Source organism: Hirundo rustica, chromosome 6 (assembly GCF_015227805.2).
Source record: "Hirundo rustica isolate bHirRus1 chromosome 6, bHirRus1.pri.v3, whole genome shotgun sequence".
Classification (NCBI taxonomy): Eukaryota; Metazoa; Chordata; class Aves; order Passeriformes; family Hirundinidae; genus Hirundo; species Hirundo rustica.
The window spans coordinates 63,146,560-63,164,352 of record NC_053455.1 but is presented as its reverse complement, the minus strand read 5'-3'; the positions used below and the strand labels follow the sequence as shown (position 1 = coordinate 63,164,352).

The 17,793-nt window shown below is 39.2% G+C and overlaps 1 protein-coding gene across 10 annotated transcripts in view; it reads right to left on the bottom strand.

The window, feature by feature from the left end:
* Positions 1–17,793, bottom strand: part of PPFIBP2 (PPFIA binding protein 2) — a 102,104-nt gene that overhangs the window by 67,564 nt on the left and 16,747 nt on the right. For all 10 annotated transcript variants that reach the window (XM_040066639.1, XM_040066642.1, XM_058421069.1 and 7 more), the window contains one exon: positions 4,972–5,068. In XM_040066639.1, the coding sequence (XP_039922573.1) occupies positions 4,972–5,038 (67 nt within the window). In that variant the 5' untranslated portion in view covers positions 5,039–5,068. The remainder of the gene's footprint in view (positions 1–4,971; positions 5,069–17,793) is intronic.

The window sequence follows — 17,793 nt, the reverse complement described above, 5'->3', positions numbered from 1 at the left end:
CAAGTTTAAAAAGTTATATACCTCTACTCTAGAAAGCAAACTTTGAATTTGAAAGTATTGTGAACCTTGAATAGGATTTAAGTGATAAAAATACAAAACTATCTGGAGGTGTACAAACTGAAACGGAAAAACAGAAGCCATTTTCTAGCCATTCTACATGGTCACAGCTGTGCCCATCAGCTGCATGTCACCCAGCATGGACTTCAAATGAGACCCACCAGCACCTGCCCAACACACACACAAAAATAGGATTAAGTGCTCTCTGTCTGGTCTGGAAAATCTCAATCCCTCATGAAAGCAGAGTAGAGATGTTCATCCTCTTCACTTAAAGTGCTGTGACACAGAATGAATCCTGTGATATGTGGCTATTCAGGGGTGAGGGATGAGGTCACCAGGGAATATTGCAATTTCCTTTTATTAATCTAGGAACTCAGTGAAAACTTTATTCCACAGAACCTAAAGTCCATCCAAAGGAGTTCAAGTGAGCATCAAAATTCTTTTTTGTTTAGAATCCAAGTTCTAATCACTTATTAGAGGTGATTTAATAATACCCACAAACAGGTCCTCCTTCAAATTCTGGCTGGTAAATCCCATGAGGAAAATATATCAAACTTGAACTAAAAGCCTGTTTGTCTCTTAAGTACAATTTCCTCTGGAGGGCCTTTTTCCAGCAAAGCTGTGGGAAGTGGTTGAGTTTTTAACGCAGCAGCCAAAGCCATGAACTGAACACCAACATTCTGCCAGCTCAGGAGAAGGGAATTCAAACATGAACACTCCCTTGGATAACTCCTCGCCCAACTTTTTAACTGTATTTACTTTATACTCTTCCTATGCTAATACTGAAATATTCATACAGACCCACGTGATAACACATTTAACTTTCTCATTATTTTCCAGTGAGCAGCAATTGCAGGAGCTCTGGTTAAAAGGAAACTCAGTAATCACATTGACAACTTAGTGCATTTGAAGAGACTCTGTAGCTGCAGCAAACTATATTGTGATGAGAGACTTTAGACCTTAAAATTGATGGTCACTGATCAGAAAGGGAAAGAATGGATTTACAAATTGATGACGGAGAGAAGCAATTTGATGTAAAATAACTGTAAAATAAAACTGTATTAATTTGTTACGAGAGACTGAAAAAAAAAAATAACCAAAATCCACAGTCCTATAGAAAAACACATTTTAATAAATGGGTACAAGCTGAATAAAAGGAGGAGTAATGACTTGGTTAAAGCTCAAAGGGAAGCAATGCCAAAGTCATACACCTTAAATGAAGAATGAGTAAATGCATCTGATATACGGTGCTTTCTTTAGAGGAAGCTTCTGTTTGGAGAGCAAGTCACTCTAGCTAATGGGTAAGTGATGTGCATTGACAATCACATTAGCCCTTTTTTGCTATTTTAGTCAAATAAGGCTAAGCATTTAGCATGCCTAATTTATACAGCTCTGAGGGCGGGTTATCAGTACAGATGTACCGAGGCATAAAAGACTTGGGAACACTGACCTATCTGTCAGATTTGATCGGGGCCCAGTGAAATTCAATTTGTTAATCTTGCCTCACAACCCTCCCCTCGTGCAGTCTAAAGGCTAATAGGTTTTGTGCTGCATTGAGAATGAGCACAGGCTGCAGTGGGGCTTCTTGGTTGGACTAATCAGAATCATGCATGAGAGATGTTTCCTCTTGGAGCAAGGGGTAGGACTTCTAGACTTGAAAGACTAAAAGTGCAAATCTGTAAATACTTGTATATATTTGCATGTACCCAGTTCTTACCTAAAGGACAAGGCCATAATCCCATATCTTAATGATAATAAAGCGAACAAAAGAAATGAGAACTGATTAAAGAGAGAGGATGCTGGTTTTGCACATGTAGATATACATTTATGCTCAAGCTTCAAAAGTTAAGCGATGTCAGATATACACCTCTGGACTTCTCAATTCTCTAAAATGGGATTAGTGCTGATTTTGTGCCTAAAGATGAAGTTTCTGGGGCCAAGAGAAGTGTGTGGTTCCCCTAGTACTCAGTCAGGCCTCACTGCAAAAGAAAACATCGTGTTTTATCAGCTACTTAAGTTTACATCAGTCGTTGAAGTTTAACCCCACTCTCGGAATCCTAGAGATGTCCATGACAACTGGATACAGTGAACTGAAATAGCACAAGCTCTTAAGTATTGATTTTTTGCTGATTCCTGTCAACTCTAAGAGCAGCTACATTTGTACAGATGATTTTTCCCATATTTGGAGACATCTCAGTCCTGGTTTCTTTCAGTACAGTCTTACAGTCATCCTTTGAAAAGTCATCCTTTCAACCTTATTTTTTCTCTCACCATACAGGACAAGAGACCATTCCTATTTCCCAGTACCTGCTCAAATTGCATACAGAAGCTTACTGGATTGAATCAGAGGATCAAACTTGAATAATCATTCTGTTCCTCAGTTTCAGACAAACTGGGATAATAACTGTATCCCAAGTACAGACTCCAGCAGATCTACTTGATCCTTCAATTATGCCAGAATATTCAAGAAATAGTTCTGGAACACACAGGACATTGGCTAGAGGAGAATGACAACAGACTTAACCTGTCTTCAAAAGGTTTATTTATTCCTATAAAGTAAAGTAATAAAGATATAAATAAGTTAAGCAACCTTTCCAAACAACTGAGTTTTCACTAAGTAGAGGAATAAATTGATATGATTTTTTATTAGTACAGGTAGATACAACTCTGAAATCATATGGGAGGCACTCAACACAGATGAGGCTTGACAGATGCACTGTCTGGGAAATATTTTGTTTCTTCTCCCATTAGATAGCTTTATATAAGCCTGCTTTCAAAGCTGTGCTGCCTGTTGGTGGACATTAGACTGAAAATTAAGTACTGCAAAGTCACAGATCCAACTCTCCTGAAGAGGCTGCCAACCTGCTCCTGACCACTCATGCACTGTGGAAATCAACTCCACGTGCCACTGGCATGCCTGAATCTTTTTAGTTTAGAGCTTGGTCAGCTGATTTCCAGTGAATAGTTCTTCCAACACATGCTTTGCTTCTCTGCATTACTGCTCTACACCACCAAGACAGTGGTGATGGAGGTAAAAGTGATGTCATTTGAAAGCCTGGAAAAATTTAATTTTCTATTCCTTATTTATCAAGATCAAACCCTGAAATGGTATGGCACAAGAAATCTGAAGAAGCAGGGAAAAGTATATTAAAACCAACCAACCACAATGAAAGCTATCTTCTGACCTCATCATTTTGGCACAAAACTTAGAAAAAAATACTATTTTCTTAGGCTGTCATATATTGGGTATTTAATCAGGTATGCCACATATTATGAGGCTATCGTTCCATACCATGAAAAACACCCAACACTAAACACCTATTGTCACAACCAGGATTCACATCACAACTGATAGCTCCTGGATAAAGAAAGAGATGTGCCTAATCTGAAAACAAATTTAAATAGAGAGACTCTTTTTTCATGCTCTTGCTTTTCCTGAAGTGAGGAACCATCAGTGCATCCACCCCAGTGTGTGCAGAGCTGCGTGTAAGTCCCCACAGAAGAGACACACTGAGTTCCACTTGTGCGCAGGTGATGTCTGAGCACAGGTTCTACAGCATACCAAAGCTTGCAGTGCCTAAAAAGCATTATGGTTTCCTAGTTTATGAATTATGGTTTGGGACTTGCCTTTCTTATTTCTCTCCTTATACATCTGAGAGAAGTTCAATGTTTCCCTATGTGTTTTGTTAGGTGTGAAAAAAATAAAATCCCAGTTAACTTCTGTCACTTCATATCTTGTTAGAATAAGGTTTTGCATTCAGGACAAGGAAATATATGTATGATTTTTCCTATTTGCCTAGAATTTTTTCCATTGGTGGAAAAAGTAATTTCAGTTATATCTATCCCATATTCACGTTTACAATTGTGTGTCTCAGTAGTCTGTTAAAGCTTGCACATTTAGAATAAAGTGAAGACTCATATGAGGATGCAAAAAACAAACCAAATCCTAGTGATTGTTTAATCTAAAAATCCTGGATAATGATCTAGTCTGATGGTGACATTTAAAGCCCCCAACAGTCTCTGGACAGAAAGCTGTCCTAGAAGAAAAGGAAGAAGATCAAGGAGCAGCACAACTGCAGCAACAAGAGTCTGATGCCATTGTCTTCATCACCAGGGCAGAAGGCTTAGCTTGGGTGTCACTATTTAAATTTTCAAAGCTTTAGTGAACTCTCTCATTGCTCACAAGTGAGATCATGCCCTACCCTGACACTCCTATAAGGAGCTCCTACTGCACGGTGTGTGAGCACAAACCCCAAGGCTACCCAGGCTTAACCAGAGAAATTAACTTCTCTTCTGCCATGCTGTAATGGTGAGAAAGAAACTCCTAATTGCCTTGCCATGAGAGCACCAAAAGACAGCAAATCCTTCTTGGATCGCATGCTTTCTAGTGAACAGCCCTGCAAAATTAATTCACAGCTCCACTTTTGGATATGGCATCTGACAAAAAGATAGGCCATGAAGGTAATTAATAGGCAAGCTGCTTTAAATAAACACATCATAAATCAAAAACCAAAAATTATGTCTATTTTTATGTACACACACATTTTAATGTATCTATTTACGCATTTGTTTGATGCAGTTCTATATTATCCAGCTAGCCAGAAGACTTGGTGAAAACTTTTTTTGAAGACATGGAAATAAAAAACTAACATATGAAATATGGAATGTTACCACGTGGCTGAGGATGTGTTTAAGTTACCATAGAGCATTAAAGTAAAGTAAATCCGTCTTACTTCAATATTCACCTGTCTCAGGGGAAATTGTAGGGTTTATTTTACTCTCAGTTTTCTCCACACAGCTATTGAACCAGAGTGCTAATAGTGAAATCTGCATGTCCGAGACCTTGATAAATTGAGAATAATTATAAAAAATAATAGTTAAATACCAAGATAGTAAAATAAAGCATTGCTGTACCTGCAATGATGTCATCCATTTGCTCCAAAGCTGCTTCCAGCATATGACTGGCATCAGAAGCCATCATCTGGGATTTTTCAGATCTTTACTCTCTCTACTGAAAAGACAGAGACATATGTTACACTAAATAGCCTGATGGCAAAATATATTCCAGTCAATTATACATTAAGCTACACAAACAAAATTCATGCCACCGCTTAGTAATGTAGCCTAGTGATACAAAAATACAGCCTAGTAATGAGAAAACTAATAAAACTGTTCCTATTCTTGATAGGTGACTTGGGAGTTTGGGGTTTTTTTTTTTTTTGTTTTGTTTTTGTTTTTTTTAAGAGATTTTACTAAAACAATCAAATGCAAATGAAAAACCCAAAGAATTTCAAATACTGGAAGTCTGAGATTCTCCTGCTCCTCCTCCTTAACAATGGTTTCCTAGAGTCAAAGTTCAGTGCATTTCAGTGTTTTCATCTATGGGGAAAAAGAGGAAAAGACTAAGGTTCAATAGAGGAATGACGACATAAGGCAAAACATGCCTAGCCCATAAGCAGAAATCTGTAGGAGCTCTGCTTTTTGATTTTTGCCTTAAGAGTAAAGAAAATCCTGAAATAGTTTTTACTCCTCCCGTTTATATCCCCATTCAGTCCTTCCACCAGCTCTTTCATGACACTGAAAATCCAATTCTTCCTGTTCAGTTAAACAAAATGTCCGAGGTATGAGTTCCCTGAAATTACTGCTGCTACTTTAAAACAGGATTAAATACATTCATGTTACCATCTGACATTAGGGATAAAAACAAAGAAAAATCTTCCAGAATGAGTCTCTGCTTGTGAGTTGGTGTTGCTGGACTCTAAGTCAAGCAGCAGCCGCTGCTGCCAGCAGATGAAATTTCAAAGGGGAGAAGAATTAATGCAGTCCATTTCCCTGCCCGTAAACCCCCCCCTCTGGAATAAGGCCGTTGGCACATCACCTCATCGCTGAAGCACGAGAGCAGCGCCCACACAGCAAGGATGGCTCCTGTGCCTGTGATTCACAGGGCTCTAACACGCAGCTCAGAGCACTCACACAGCCCACAAAGGGTCACAGTACTTCGATAGCTCTTCCATGAAGGCTGCAATTCCGTCTCTTGGCATTCCAGCTTCTTTTACAGCAAATTGTAAGAGCTGTGCTTTAAAACGGCTTAATTTTAACAGCTATCACCAAAGACATCTGTCTGACAATGTTCAGAGATATCCTTCAAACAGCTCAGCCTGGGGATAAGGGTAAAGGCAATGAGCCTGTGTTTTACTATATTCCAATGCTACTGAAATGCCACTAACATGTGTTCAGCATGGGATTACTTGTGCTAAGAATTCAAGTTGCTTGAATTGAAATAAATAATGCAGTGAAAATTGTACCATCAAACTAAAATTATTTTCTTCTCTTGAAAACTAAGAACCCTGAGACATGATGGGCTTTTCTCCATAGTGCAGGTGAAACATACACAAAGAAAGATAATTTATTAAGAACCACTGTGTTATCAGCATCCTGTGTTGATTCCAGTCAATGCAGATAACCCCAGGATCTAAAGAGACTGATGCAGCAATGAGCCAAACTGCAAAGTTCTAATTTGAACTCTGCCATTTATAGCTTGTCACAGTGGGTAAGCCATGATTTAACTTCAGATCACACTGATCTGAAGAGCAACGTGAGAATGAATGCCTCACCTTTAGTGTCCCCCAAGGCTAAGATTAATGTAAATGAATGGGTGGTTGTGGTCCCTCGGTTTTTGTCAAAATAATCTTTTAAGTACGAGCAAAGCTAAATTTAACCAAAGTACATGCCGCACAAGTATTTCATTTAACGGCACTGGAAAGAAATTGTGTCCAGAATAATCCAGAAAGTCATTAACTCAGCTCATATAAAGTTAAAATTGCTTCCTCTCACATGCCAACTTTACAGACACTCCCCCCGATCCTGCTGCTTCCATTTGGTGGTTTTGGGGAGACTCCCATCTTCTGTTGCCATATCACAGGCAGCAAAGACCTCTCAGCTGCAACGATCCTCCTTCCCTGCAGTATTTCCTCTAGTTCAAAGCAGCCATACCATGGGGAATAATCACCTCAGTGACAGGATATCCACCTACAGCAAACAGGTGCCAGAGGGGCACCAAGGCTTCCTGGTGCCACCAGCCACTCCCCCAGGAATGCATGGCTACCAGCTGTGCTGGGAAATCAGGGCAGCAGACTTCTGGCTCAGAGTTAGAAGGCAGAAAAAGATGGAAAAACGCTGAATACGGCACAGAGTTTCTATTGCTAGGGTGCACTCTGTGCTGTTATGTGTGATGAAAGCTACTGCTCCCTGGGCTGTTTCAAACAAGACACACAGGACCACATTTCTCGTTAACATCTGATACAGCACTTCATGATTTGTAGTGACAGAGGGACAGAAAGCACTCATACACTGCATTGCAAACTTGAAAATTCACTTAGGGAAAAACCTCCCATCAAAGCCCTGGCAAAAGCCAGAGAGTTTTGCTGAAAAACTCCACCTGAAGTCAATCTTCTACCTCCACCCTGACTTCACAGTCAGCCTATTTTCTCGCCTGTGCCCACAATCTATTTGCCGCTTAGCTGCATTAAGCTATAGCAAAACCTGCTGATCAAACAACGATTTATTAATAAAAACAATGTTCTTTGCTCCGGAGAGATAATGTGATATTACTTGCTTGACATATTTTTCTAGACAGACCTGTTGTGAGCGCTCCAGGCAAGTCTCACTTTCCCAGACACTCCCTTCATACAGTTTGGCTGCTCTAAGCAGCGTTATGAAGAGAGCTTGGTAGATCTCCTGGACTTCTAGCTTCAATTTCTGATCTAATTCTGCAGAAATATTTTCAACTGTGGATTCTTTTTGCGGTATTATTAAATATCGAGACACTTGTAACAGTCCCTCAAACAAGATCCATCTATCTGCTGGTATTTTAATTACAAATCTTTTTTACAGCTTTCATTCCTGAATGACATCAACAGATGCAGAACACCATGATCTACTTACTTATGTAAATATATACATATATTTTAAAAAATACACTTTTTTCAGCTTCGCTAAAGACTGAACAAAAGCTACCTCTCACATTACAGTACAAGCTTCAATATTAGCAAATTGTAACCCTCAGGATTTATTAGAATACACGTCAGCAAAATAAAAGAACCAGTCTACTCACCTTTTCAGGGCTGTAGGAGGAAAAGACTTTACTTTTTTGCCTGATCGGTAAAAATTCCTTGCTATTAATAGCCAAAGTTGTACTGCTAAGCACACATAAGTCGAAATTATTATCAACCCTTCTAAGCCACATGCTCATACTAATTTAGAGCCCAGCCCACAGAGATACTGCAACCCTGTTTGTTATAATTGCCTAAGCAGTGAGATCTTCCAGGAAGTGCAGACAGAGCAAACTGGTCTGAATTCCTGAAATTTATTTTGCTAAACTGGTTTTACACTATAAATCCTAATCTGAGATTTGCATTTCAAATAAAATGAAAAATTGCTGGTAGAACTATGGTGCTCAGAGCCAATATCCCTTGCAAATTTCTTAACCTACATTCTCTATGTAAAACTGCAACTTGCTGTGTCCTAAAGGAACACAAGATTTAATAGATATATCGACTATGAGCAAGATGTTCCTAAAAATGTTGAAAAGCCTTAATTAAATTTGAATCTTTCACAGCTGGCTTGAACCAGTAGCTACCCAGAGATAAGAATATGAACAATATTAATTTAGGCAACTCAGATGTTTTCCCAAGGTTGCTCCTAATAATGTGGTTACCAACTTGATCAGTTACAAGGGGTGTGGTTTTTGACAAAAACTCCAGAAATCCAGATCTTCTCTGCGGCCTAGGAATTCCTCTTACCTTTAGCAGATACACATAATAATTAACTACCACCACCTTTTTTCCTAGGATGAATAAATATGTGTTTCTAAACTGTCTGAACACTCAGATTTGAGTATTACATTGCTTTGTACTTAATGGCATAATGAAATATCAAGTGCCTTGAATAAGCCTCAGATGTCCTCCAAGGTTTCCTTCAGCTGCAAGATGACTCCTGCTCTGGAATGCAGAAATGTGCCCAACTTCCACCCTCACTCTTTCCCACCTTTCTTCTCCCCCGGCCACACTGTGTAGCATCTAGAGAGGAGCACAGCCACTGATTCATCCCTCCAGCTCATGGCACCAGCAGTTACCCAAGTTATAAGTTCACCTTTGGATCCCGGCCTTTTAGAACCTGCTCTACCTCTCTAATTAAGATAATCCCTAGGCCTAACCAGCAATCCAGGGAACAGAGTTGTTTCTTATGGTCACTACAATGACTGCCTAAGGAACGCTGCTCATGCAGGATCCTCCAGGGCTACCCAGCCAGAAATCCTATTTATCTGACAGCTGAGAGAGCTGAGAGCTTGCTCAGCCTGGGGAAGAGAAGGCTTCAGGGAGACACTGCAGCAGTTTTCCAGAGCCTAAAGGGATTACAAGGGAGCTGGAGAGGGACTTTTCACAAGGGCAGTAGCCACAGAAGAAGGGCTAAGAGCTTTAAGCTGAAGGAAGGCAGGTTCCCATTCAGTATGGGGAAGGAATTGCTCCCTGTGAGGGTGGGCAGGCCCTGGCACAGGCTGCCTGGAGAAGCTGTGGCTGCTCCATCCCTCAAGTGTCCAAGGCCAGGTTGGACGGGGCTCTGAGCAACCTGGAATAGTGGGAGGTGTCCCTGCCCATGAAAGGAGGGGTGGAACCAGATGGCTTTTGTGGTCCTTTCCAACCCAAACCATTCTGTGGTTCTAGTTTAAATCCATTTAGTTCTTAATATAGATGGTACTCATTCTATTTCCCCTCCATATGCTTCACTGGGATAGGCAGAAAGGTAAAAATCCTCTTCTCTCATTGATTAGCCCTTTTGTAATGAGTAAAATTGGACCCTGTTTCAGAGGGGTTTTAAGAATAACTAAAATAGGAATGAAAAAAATCAGGTTTGTTTTCAGCTGGGAATTGTAAAGTGCCCATACAAAGGCAGAACGGGCAGCTCTAAAGAGAAATATAGATTAGCCAAAGTTGAACACAGACCTGATAGCAAATTCCTTCAGGGAGGTGGCAGAACTGCTAAAGCCTCTGTTCAACCTCTTGCTGGGGGTCTTTATACAAGAGGATATCCTTAAGTGAAGCACAGTACCTTGGCACTGTAAACCCACCACATTTGTGTGTTACCAATGCAAGTCAGAGCAACAAGCAGAAAGCAATGATACTTTTAAACACAATATGCTAAATAATTTGATTTAAAATGCAAACAGAACAGAACATAGTTAAACTTACTGCATTATGAAGTGGCAAAGTCAAAGCCAAACATCTCTTTTCAAAAATAAACCCATTAAGTTTGCTAATGCAAGTCTGAATTTCAGTTCTGGGGAGGAACAGAGGGTGAAGGAAAAAAAAGAAAGCCCCCTTTAAGAAATGTTAGCTCTGACTCATACTTGGTGCTTTAAAACACATATCACCTCATATCAACTCTTCCACAGGCCTGATGGATATTGAGTTACAGTTCCTACGGGTACCATAACCAAATTTCCTGACTCATGTTTGCACAAAGTCTCATCCTGACACATAAAAGCTGACGCTGACAGAACAGCATGTGCAAAGTGAGCTCCCTTCAGCTCCTCTCTGAAACCCTTCCAGCAACTGCAGGAAGCCCTTCATTCCTCAGTGTTGCTTTAAACTTTGTCCATATAAGCTTAAAAAAGCCCTTCATCATTTAATTTCATATTGGTATCAGATATATGAGGTTCTCTGAGTTATACACAGTATAAAGGAAAAATGTTATAGATTCTGACTCTGCAAATCATAAAAGCAAAATTGCATTAATTGTTACTGTATTAAGTCCAAAATGTCTAATTGTTTTAGTTCACATCTGTCATCTAACTAAGTTCCAGTTGCTAACTAGTTAAAATAAAATAAAAATAAAAGATAAAAAAAAGGCAACACGATGAATAAATAGTTTGGATATAAAACTTCATCTGAACAAAACACTACCTGGTAAAATACACGAGAGGGAAGTTTCTGAGGCAAAATATGAACATTTCTGCTCTTAAACACATACAAAAGTCAGATTTGGTATTGCAGTTCACATGTAGTTCAGAGAGTTTTACAACTAAGAAAAGTTAGATCCTCAAAACCTCAACATTTAAAATGAACTGTTTTTTACTTTTCCTTCCAATCTCACTAGCCTCAAGGTCACAGCTGCAAATTTTTTTCATGAAGGTCAACATCTCAATGAGATCTTTGAAGTTACTTAAATCCAGCTCCAACGCCTGGGAAACTGCCCAGACCACACCTTCCCCCACTCTCAAGTCATGAGAGTAAATTCATGCTCTGGTAAATTGAAAGGTGAGGAGTTATAGCAAAAGTAAACACAGAATTCATGCACAAATTAACTCTGCCCCAGAATAAAGCAGAGGACAAACCCTTGACAGAAACAGAGAGAGATTAGGTGGATATGATAAGCAAAATTTTCAAAGCTAGCCTATGTCAAACTCCTAAAAATTCAGACAAACTAAACAGTGCTAACACAGAGACAGAAGATCGTAGATCTCAAAGAAATGCATGGAGATCCAATTTTCAAATCTTCTGTTTCTTCAGTTCCTTGACGTACAGAGGGTTGCTGTAAGAATCAGCTGCCTTGCCAGCAAAGAGCAAACACTCCTCAGAGTGTGCAGAGCCCATGCAGCCCTTGGACTGCTGTGGGAATCACAGAATTTTTTAGGTTGGAAGAGACCTTCAAGATCATCAAGTCCAACCCATCTCTAATACCTCAACTAGACCATGACACCAAGTGCCTCATGCAGTCTTTTTTTAAACACATCTAGGGATGGTGACTCCACCACCTCCCCAGGCAAGCCATTCCAGTACTTTTTCACTCTTTCAGTGAAAAACTTTTTCCTAATATCCAGCCTATATCTTCCTTGTCGCAGCTTGAGACTGTGTCCTCTTGTTCTGTCTGTTGTTGCCTGAAGAAAGAGACCAACCCCCAGCTGACCATAGCCACCCTTCAGAAAGTTGCAGAGTGTGACAAGGTCACCTCTGAGTCTCCTTTTCTCCAGGCTAAACAACCCCAGTTCCCTCAGTCGTTCTCCATATGGCTTGTGCTCCAAGCCCCTCACCAGCCTCATTGCCCTCCTCTGGACATGGTCAAGCATCTCAACGTCCTTCCTAAACTGAGGGGCCCAGAACTGGACACAATACTCAAGGTGTGGCCTCACCAGTGCAGAGTACAGGGGAAGAATGACATCCCTGCTCCTGCTGGCCACACCATTCCTGATACAGGCCAGGATGCCATTGGCCTTCTTCAAGGTGCAGGGTATTTCTGAACCACTGGCGAAGGTGCGACCATTCCCATGCAGAGTAAAAGCCACAAATCTTCACAGAAACAACTCACTCTGAAGGTTTAGCGGAGTGGAGAATGCTAAATGCTCCTTAACACAGGCAGACACCGGAATAGGTGAGGCTCACTGAAGGAATTGGCACCACTGGACGTTGAGGTACCAGAGGTGTGTTTTTCTGCAGCAGAACCTCAGAACAAAGGGCAGGGTTGACGACCTAGAAAACAGACTTCCTGCAATCCAGAGAGACAATTCTCATCCACAAGATATCTAAGGTAAAAAACCTGAGATCTCTGCACAGAGAAACAGTTCAACATAGACACAATAAAGAAAAATATTTCTTATTACAAAACTACCTACTCTTGGCTTACTCTGATTATAAAGCTCTGTCCTGAATTTCCCTCAGCTTTACAAATGTGACGTGAAGGCTCTTGTGAAGTCTAAACTCAGCTTTAGAAGCAAAGGCTAAAAAGGTACACTAAAAAGTCAACTATTTGACTTTGCAAAATTCATTCTCATGTGAGTATTTTTCCTCCTTTGAATCATTCTGTGCAGCAAGTTACAAACAACGTCACTAGGTTGGTTTCATATAACCCAACCTGCATCTGTGGATACAAATATGCTGAACTCATACTAACAGGAACTGACATTATCAAGCACTTCTGTACAAATTGAAGCTTCAGTAGCTATTTTGAGGAAAGTGTGGGAAACAAAGAAAAGAAAAACATACATCTGCTGGAAACAGCAAATTCAACAAAATTGAATCCACTTGGATTATAAGCACTAAACTGGGAACAGTAAATGGCTCACTATGAAAAGCACCATATCCCACATTACTCAGCACATCAACAAAAATGTAAATGCTAACAGCTGTGCCAGTTTAAGGCCTGTGCTTACAAACAAAACACCCCTGTATAGATTGCTGCCTGAAGATTATTGAAAATATCTTTGCAAAGAAAGGCATCTTCAAGCTTTTCTTCTTTCTCTGCCTCAAGGATAGGTATAACTGCTGTCCTCAAATAAGTTATTTCACCAGGTGTGAAAGAGACCAACCCACACACAGAGCGGCACCAGTTGCTGAGTTGGTTTTGTTACTTTCTTCCTTATCTTGGGAATTCTGCACAAAGTCCCTGTGGCCTGTACATTCTGCATTCTTTGTGCCCACTATCAGTGGTACATCCTTCTCCTCAAGCTTCGTTAAGTTCCCCCTAAGTCTGAGATCATTAATCATGTCAAGCCCTAAACTTGCACACGACAATTCTACGGACAAGTAACTTATCGTTCCAACACTTGGACACCATAACCAAATGGCAAAAAAAATCTTCACAGCAAGTAAAGCTTTGATTCAAAATTATATTTTGTTGGTTTTGCTCCTCCGTTATCGAGAATGTGGGACATCTTACTCCCTGAAGAACTAGCCAACACTAAGAATGTATCTGTATCAAACCCTGTGCCACAGCTGAATTTTAAATCCCAGCCTCCTATCATAATTGCTTTCCATACTTAATGGAGTAACATTAAGTAGTTAAGTACATGGAGTAATAGATTTTATAACTTTGAAAAAAAGGCATTATACAGATAGGCAACGCTGCAGGACAGAAGAGTAACTGGACATCCAAGAGCAACATTTAATAGTTTTAAGGTTCACAGAGGTGAGAGAAACATGTAACATCCCCCAGCTGAAGAAACAATATTACAGGTAGCAAGAACACAACACCCTTTATCCTAGTTTTTCCAAGGAGTCCTAGAAGAAAAGTGAATACCAAGATACCTACAGACAGATTAGGCATGCACTGAAATCAGAAGCTGACTTTAGAAGGAACATGGAGCAGCCCACAGTTAATGTGTGAAAAAATATACAGGCCTCCTCAATGACCTGTTTGATAAAGGAGCTGTATTTGCTCACAGAAACACATGCTTACCTATGGAAGGCTCTTAAGAGATTCACCTCCCTGAAAATCCACTCAAGTGCTCAGCTCTTGTTTCTCCCACTCATTTATGTGCACTGGTACTGTTTTGACTCTATCACCACAAGTAAAACATGTTAAGTAATAATAAGATAATAATAAGAATAAAAAGTAACTGTATATACAATTTTGAATATCTGGGGAAAACATTTTATAGGCTTAAAAAGAGTTCTGAAGGGTTCACTGTGCTGCTCCCACAAAGTGGATACTCCTATGGCACAGGATACTAAAGAGATCCTGAAATTCTCCTGTAATGTATTGCATCTTTTAGTATCAACTATGAGAGGTGTTCTCAGGTTCTTACCATCAACAGAGCCCATCATGCAGCATCTGCCAACCATTTCAAGGCATTTATTCTAAGTTCTATACAAATGTAAAATGATTGCACTTCCATATCAAATCATCTTATCAAGGGTAAGCCAAAGCAACGTCAACTTCTCCTCATACATTATATGAGGGACTAAAGAGATAAAAAGCAAAGCCTTAGTTCCATGCATCAGGACACCCTTTTGAATTTGCAGAACTCTGAAAGTATGTGACACTTCCAGATAGAGACTGATTGCTCAGTAAAACTTAAGAGCCTCATGAACTTAGAAGTCTCTAAAGTTTCCATATTGCAATTCAGTCATTTTGGCTCACAGGTTTGCTAAGACACCTGATTCCAAAAGCTTTTGAAAGTTTTGCAAGTCAACTGAATACAAAAGCTGGGCCTAGGAACAGACCTATTCATAAACTCAGTGCTCTTCTGAGCTTTTATAAACATTTACAGCTAAAGTTCAGGATGCTGTCATCATAATCTATTACTGGGGTACATTTAAAGGATACCTTTTGTTCTCTGAATTCCCACTACTTTTAGGGCATGGAAAATCCACAAGTTAAACCATTATAATGAGCATACACAGGATTTCTCTAGATTCCTTTCCAGTCAAGTATTTTGGTAATTATTTAACTACTTGAACACGAGCAATGACACAATAGGATTTGCCAAAAGAATAAAACTGTAGCTAAAATTCTACTGCACGTTACTTCCAGTCCTGAGAAGAACTCTTTCATATGGTTGAAATAAATAGAAAAAGTGCAGATACTAGAGTATAACAGTAGACAAAACCAAAATATTGTCATAAATGTAGTCAATTTTTACTGCCTCTGAAATAAATGCACTAGATACCTTTGTTCTGGCATAACAGAAAAATGAAAAAGAATTCTGACATTACTTTAGAGGGCCTGATTGTCATCATAGCAAGGCCAGAGGTCATAAAATGCACTGTCATAACCAGGAATGTCACCTAGGGGCATGCTGATTGTCAGGCTTTTACACATCCTGTCGTGCTCCAGAGCATTGCATGTTCAGACCCAGAGCAGCTTTCTAGAACTCTTTGCAAGTGCTACTACTCATATTTGGTCTGTGAATACACCTATGGAGTTTCCTGAGGTAATAACTTAATCCTGTATTTTAATGGTTGATAACAATGCCTTTATTTGACCTGTTTATTAATACAGCCACAGAATCAAATTATTTCAGGCTAATGACTTGCAGAGTCCTTTAATCCCTAACAGCAACCAGCTGATTTGCCTGCATGGAAAGTTTCACAGAAGTTTCTTGGATTTGGGGTCACTTGCAGCAAAACCAAAATTAAAGACAGACATAAGACTGAAATATTGAAATGACCATCTGTTGGATAACTATCTTTTGCTTCTATTTCAGGAAAGAAAAGAGAATCAGAATCCACTATCAGTGTCTTCAGTTTATTTAATTTTCCAGAAAATGGATCAAAGTCTGCTTCCATATCAGTAATTGTAGCATCTTTGTACTCTTCTATTAAATTTGCAAGGAAAATTTGATTTGCTATTATATAAGAGATTCAGTCCCCTGTGTTCCTGTTGTTTTCAAACTTCCAAGTGGAAATATTCAAGGCAGTTTCATTAATTCCAAACTAAGACAGACCCTGTCCATTCCTACTTGAAAAGGAGAATACTGTCATATTGGCAAACACTGAAATATGGTTCTGCCATAAAGAAATGCTTTTACTCTATCAGTGTTGATTGATAAGGGGTAGTTTTGCTTCAAGACTGTGCTGTAAACATGTACGTGTAACAGTTCTGTTTACTCATTAGTTAAGAAAAGCAAATAAAGTATATTTACAGTTAAATTATATTTATGAACATTCTGCCTGCATTCTGCCTAGCACAACACTTTTATCATTCTCTACTAATTTCGAAGCTCTTCTAAGTACCCAAATCTGGGTTTGTGAGCAGATGCTGCTTCCATTTGCAATTAGTCCTGGATAATCAGAAGCTTTGATTAAATAAAAGCTACAAATGGCTGGTGAATCCCAGCTAAATTTCAGAGTTTGAACTCCTTTTATAACAAACCATTTACTCTGAACACAAACTCCTTTCCCCATGCTATTAAAAAAAAAAAATTCCTAAAACCTGCCTTTGGCCAGTTAAATGAGAACCAGCTGCACTTCACTATCTGCAGAGGAAACTGAAGATGCTAATAAGTTTCCTAATTAAAATGGAGAAGGAAATCAAGGCAAAACAGATTTGGACCACAAGTCTCTCAGTAGTTTTCTAATCCTTAGCCTGATGTACAATTATTGTGAACTGCAGCACGCCCTGGACATTGTATGGGTGAGTAACTATTGAGGATTATTCAGTATTTTTCACAACAGAGCAGCACTATGCTCTGCAAAGCAGGCCAGAACAGACCTTCTTGCACAAAAGCTTGTTAGAACAACTTTCCTTTCTTTTATTGACAAATGTTCTAATATGATTTTCTTTCTATACATACTAAGTCTGCCAGAGGAGACTGAAAATTGTACTTTACAGTTTAGGTAAAATTTCTACTTTGCATGCATTCAGCTTTCTAAATTGAAGAATGTTTTAATTCTAGAAATATTTAACTAATCATTTGTAATGCCTGTGACTGAAATTTTCAGGTTTAATATAATCTGTACTAATACTAAAAAATTGTGTACATATAGTTTTATTTACTGTACTTTTATTTTATTTACAGGAGACTACTTCAAGAAAAGAAAAAAATGACTTCACTAATTTTGCTTTTTCTTTTCTTCAGATGTAATGAACATACTCTTTAAGAGAATAACCTACTTTCATAGGTGGTTTGTGCTTGTTTCCTGCCTATCCACATAAAACAAGTTATCATCCTCAAAGTCGTCTCTGTTTTTGGTTGTTGTTTTTTTTTGGTTTTTTTTTGGCGGGGGGGCACTGTGGTTAGTCTGGAGTGAAACATCAGAATTCTTCTGTTTGGGAACTGACTGGATTGTGTTCATTAGTTTATGATCACCCCAGAAACACACTCATAAATCTTACTGCAATGCCATTAGAGTAAGATGTTCTGATTATGCTCTATTAAAGCAGATGCTACCATCTGCCCTGTAGAGGAATAAAAATATGATTCACTATATTCAAGAGACACTTGGCAAGTATCTTCTCCTG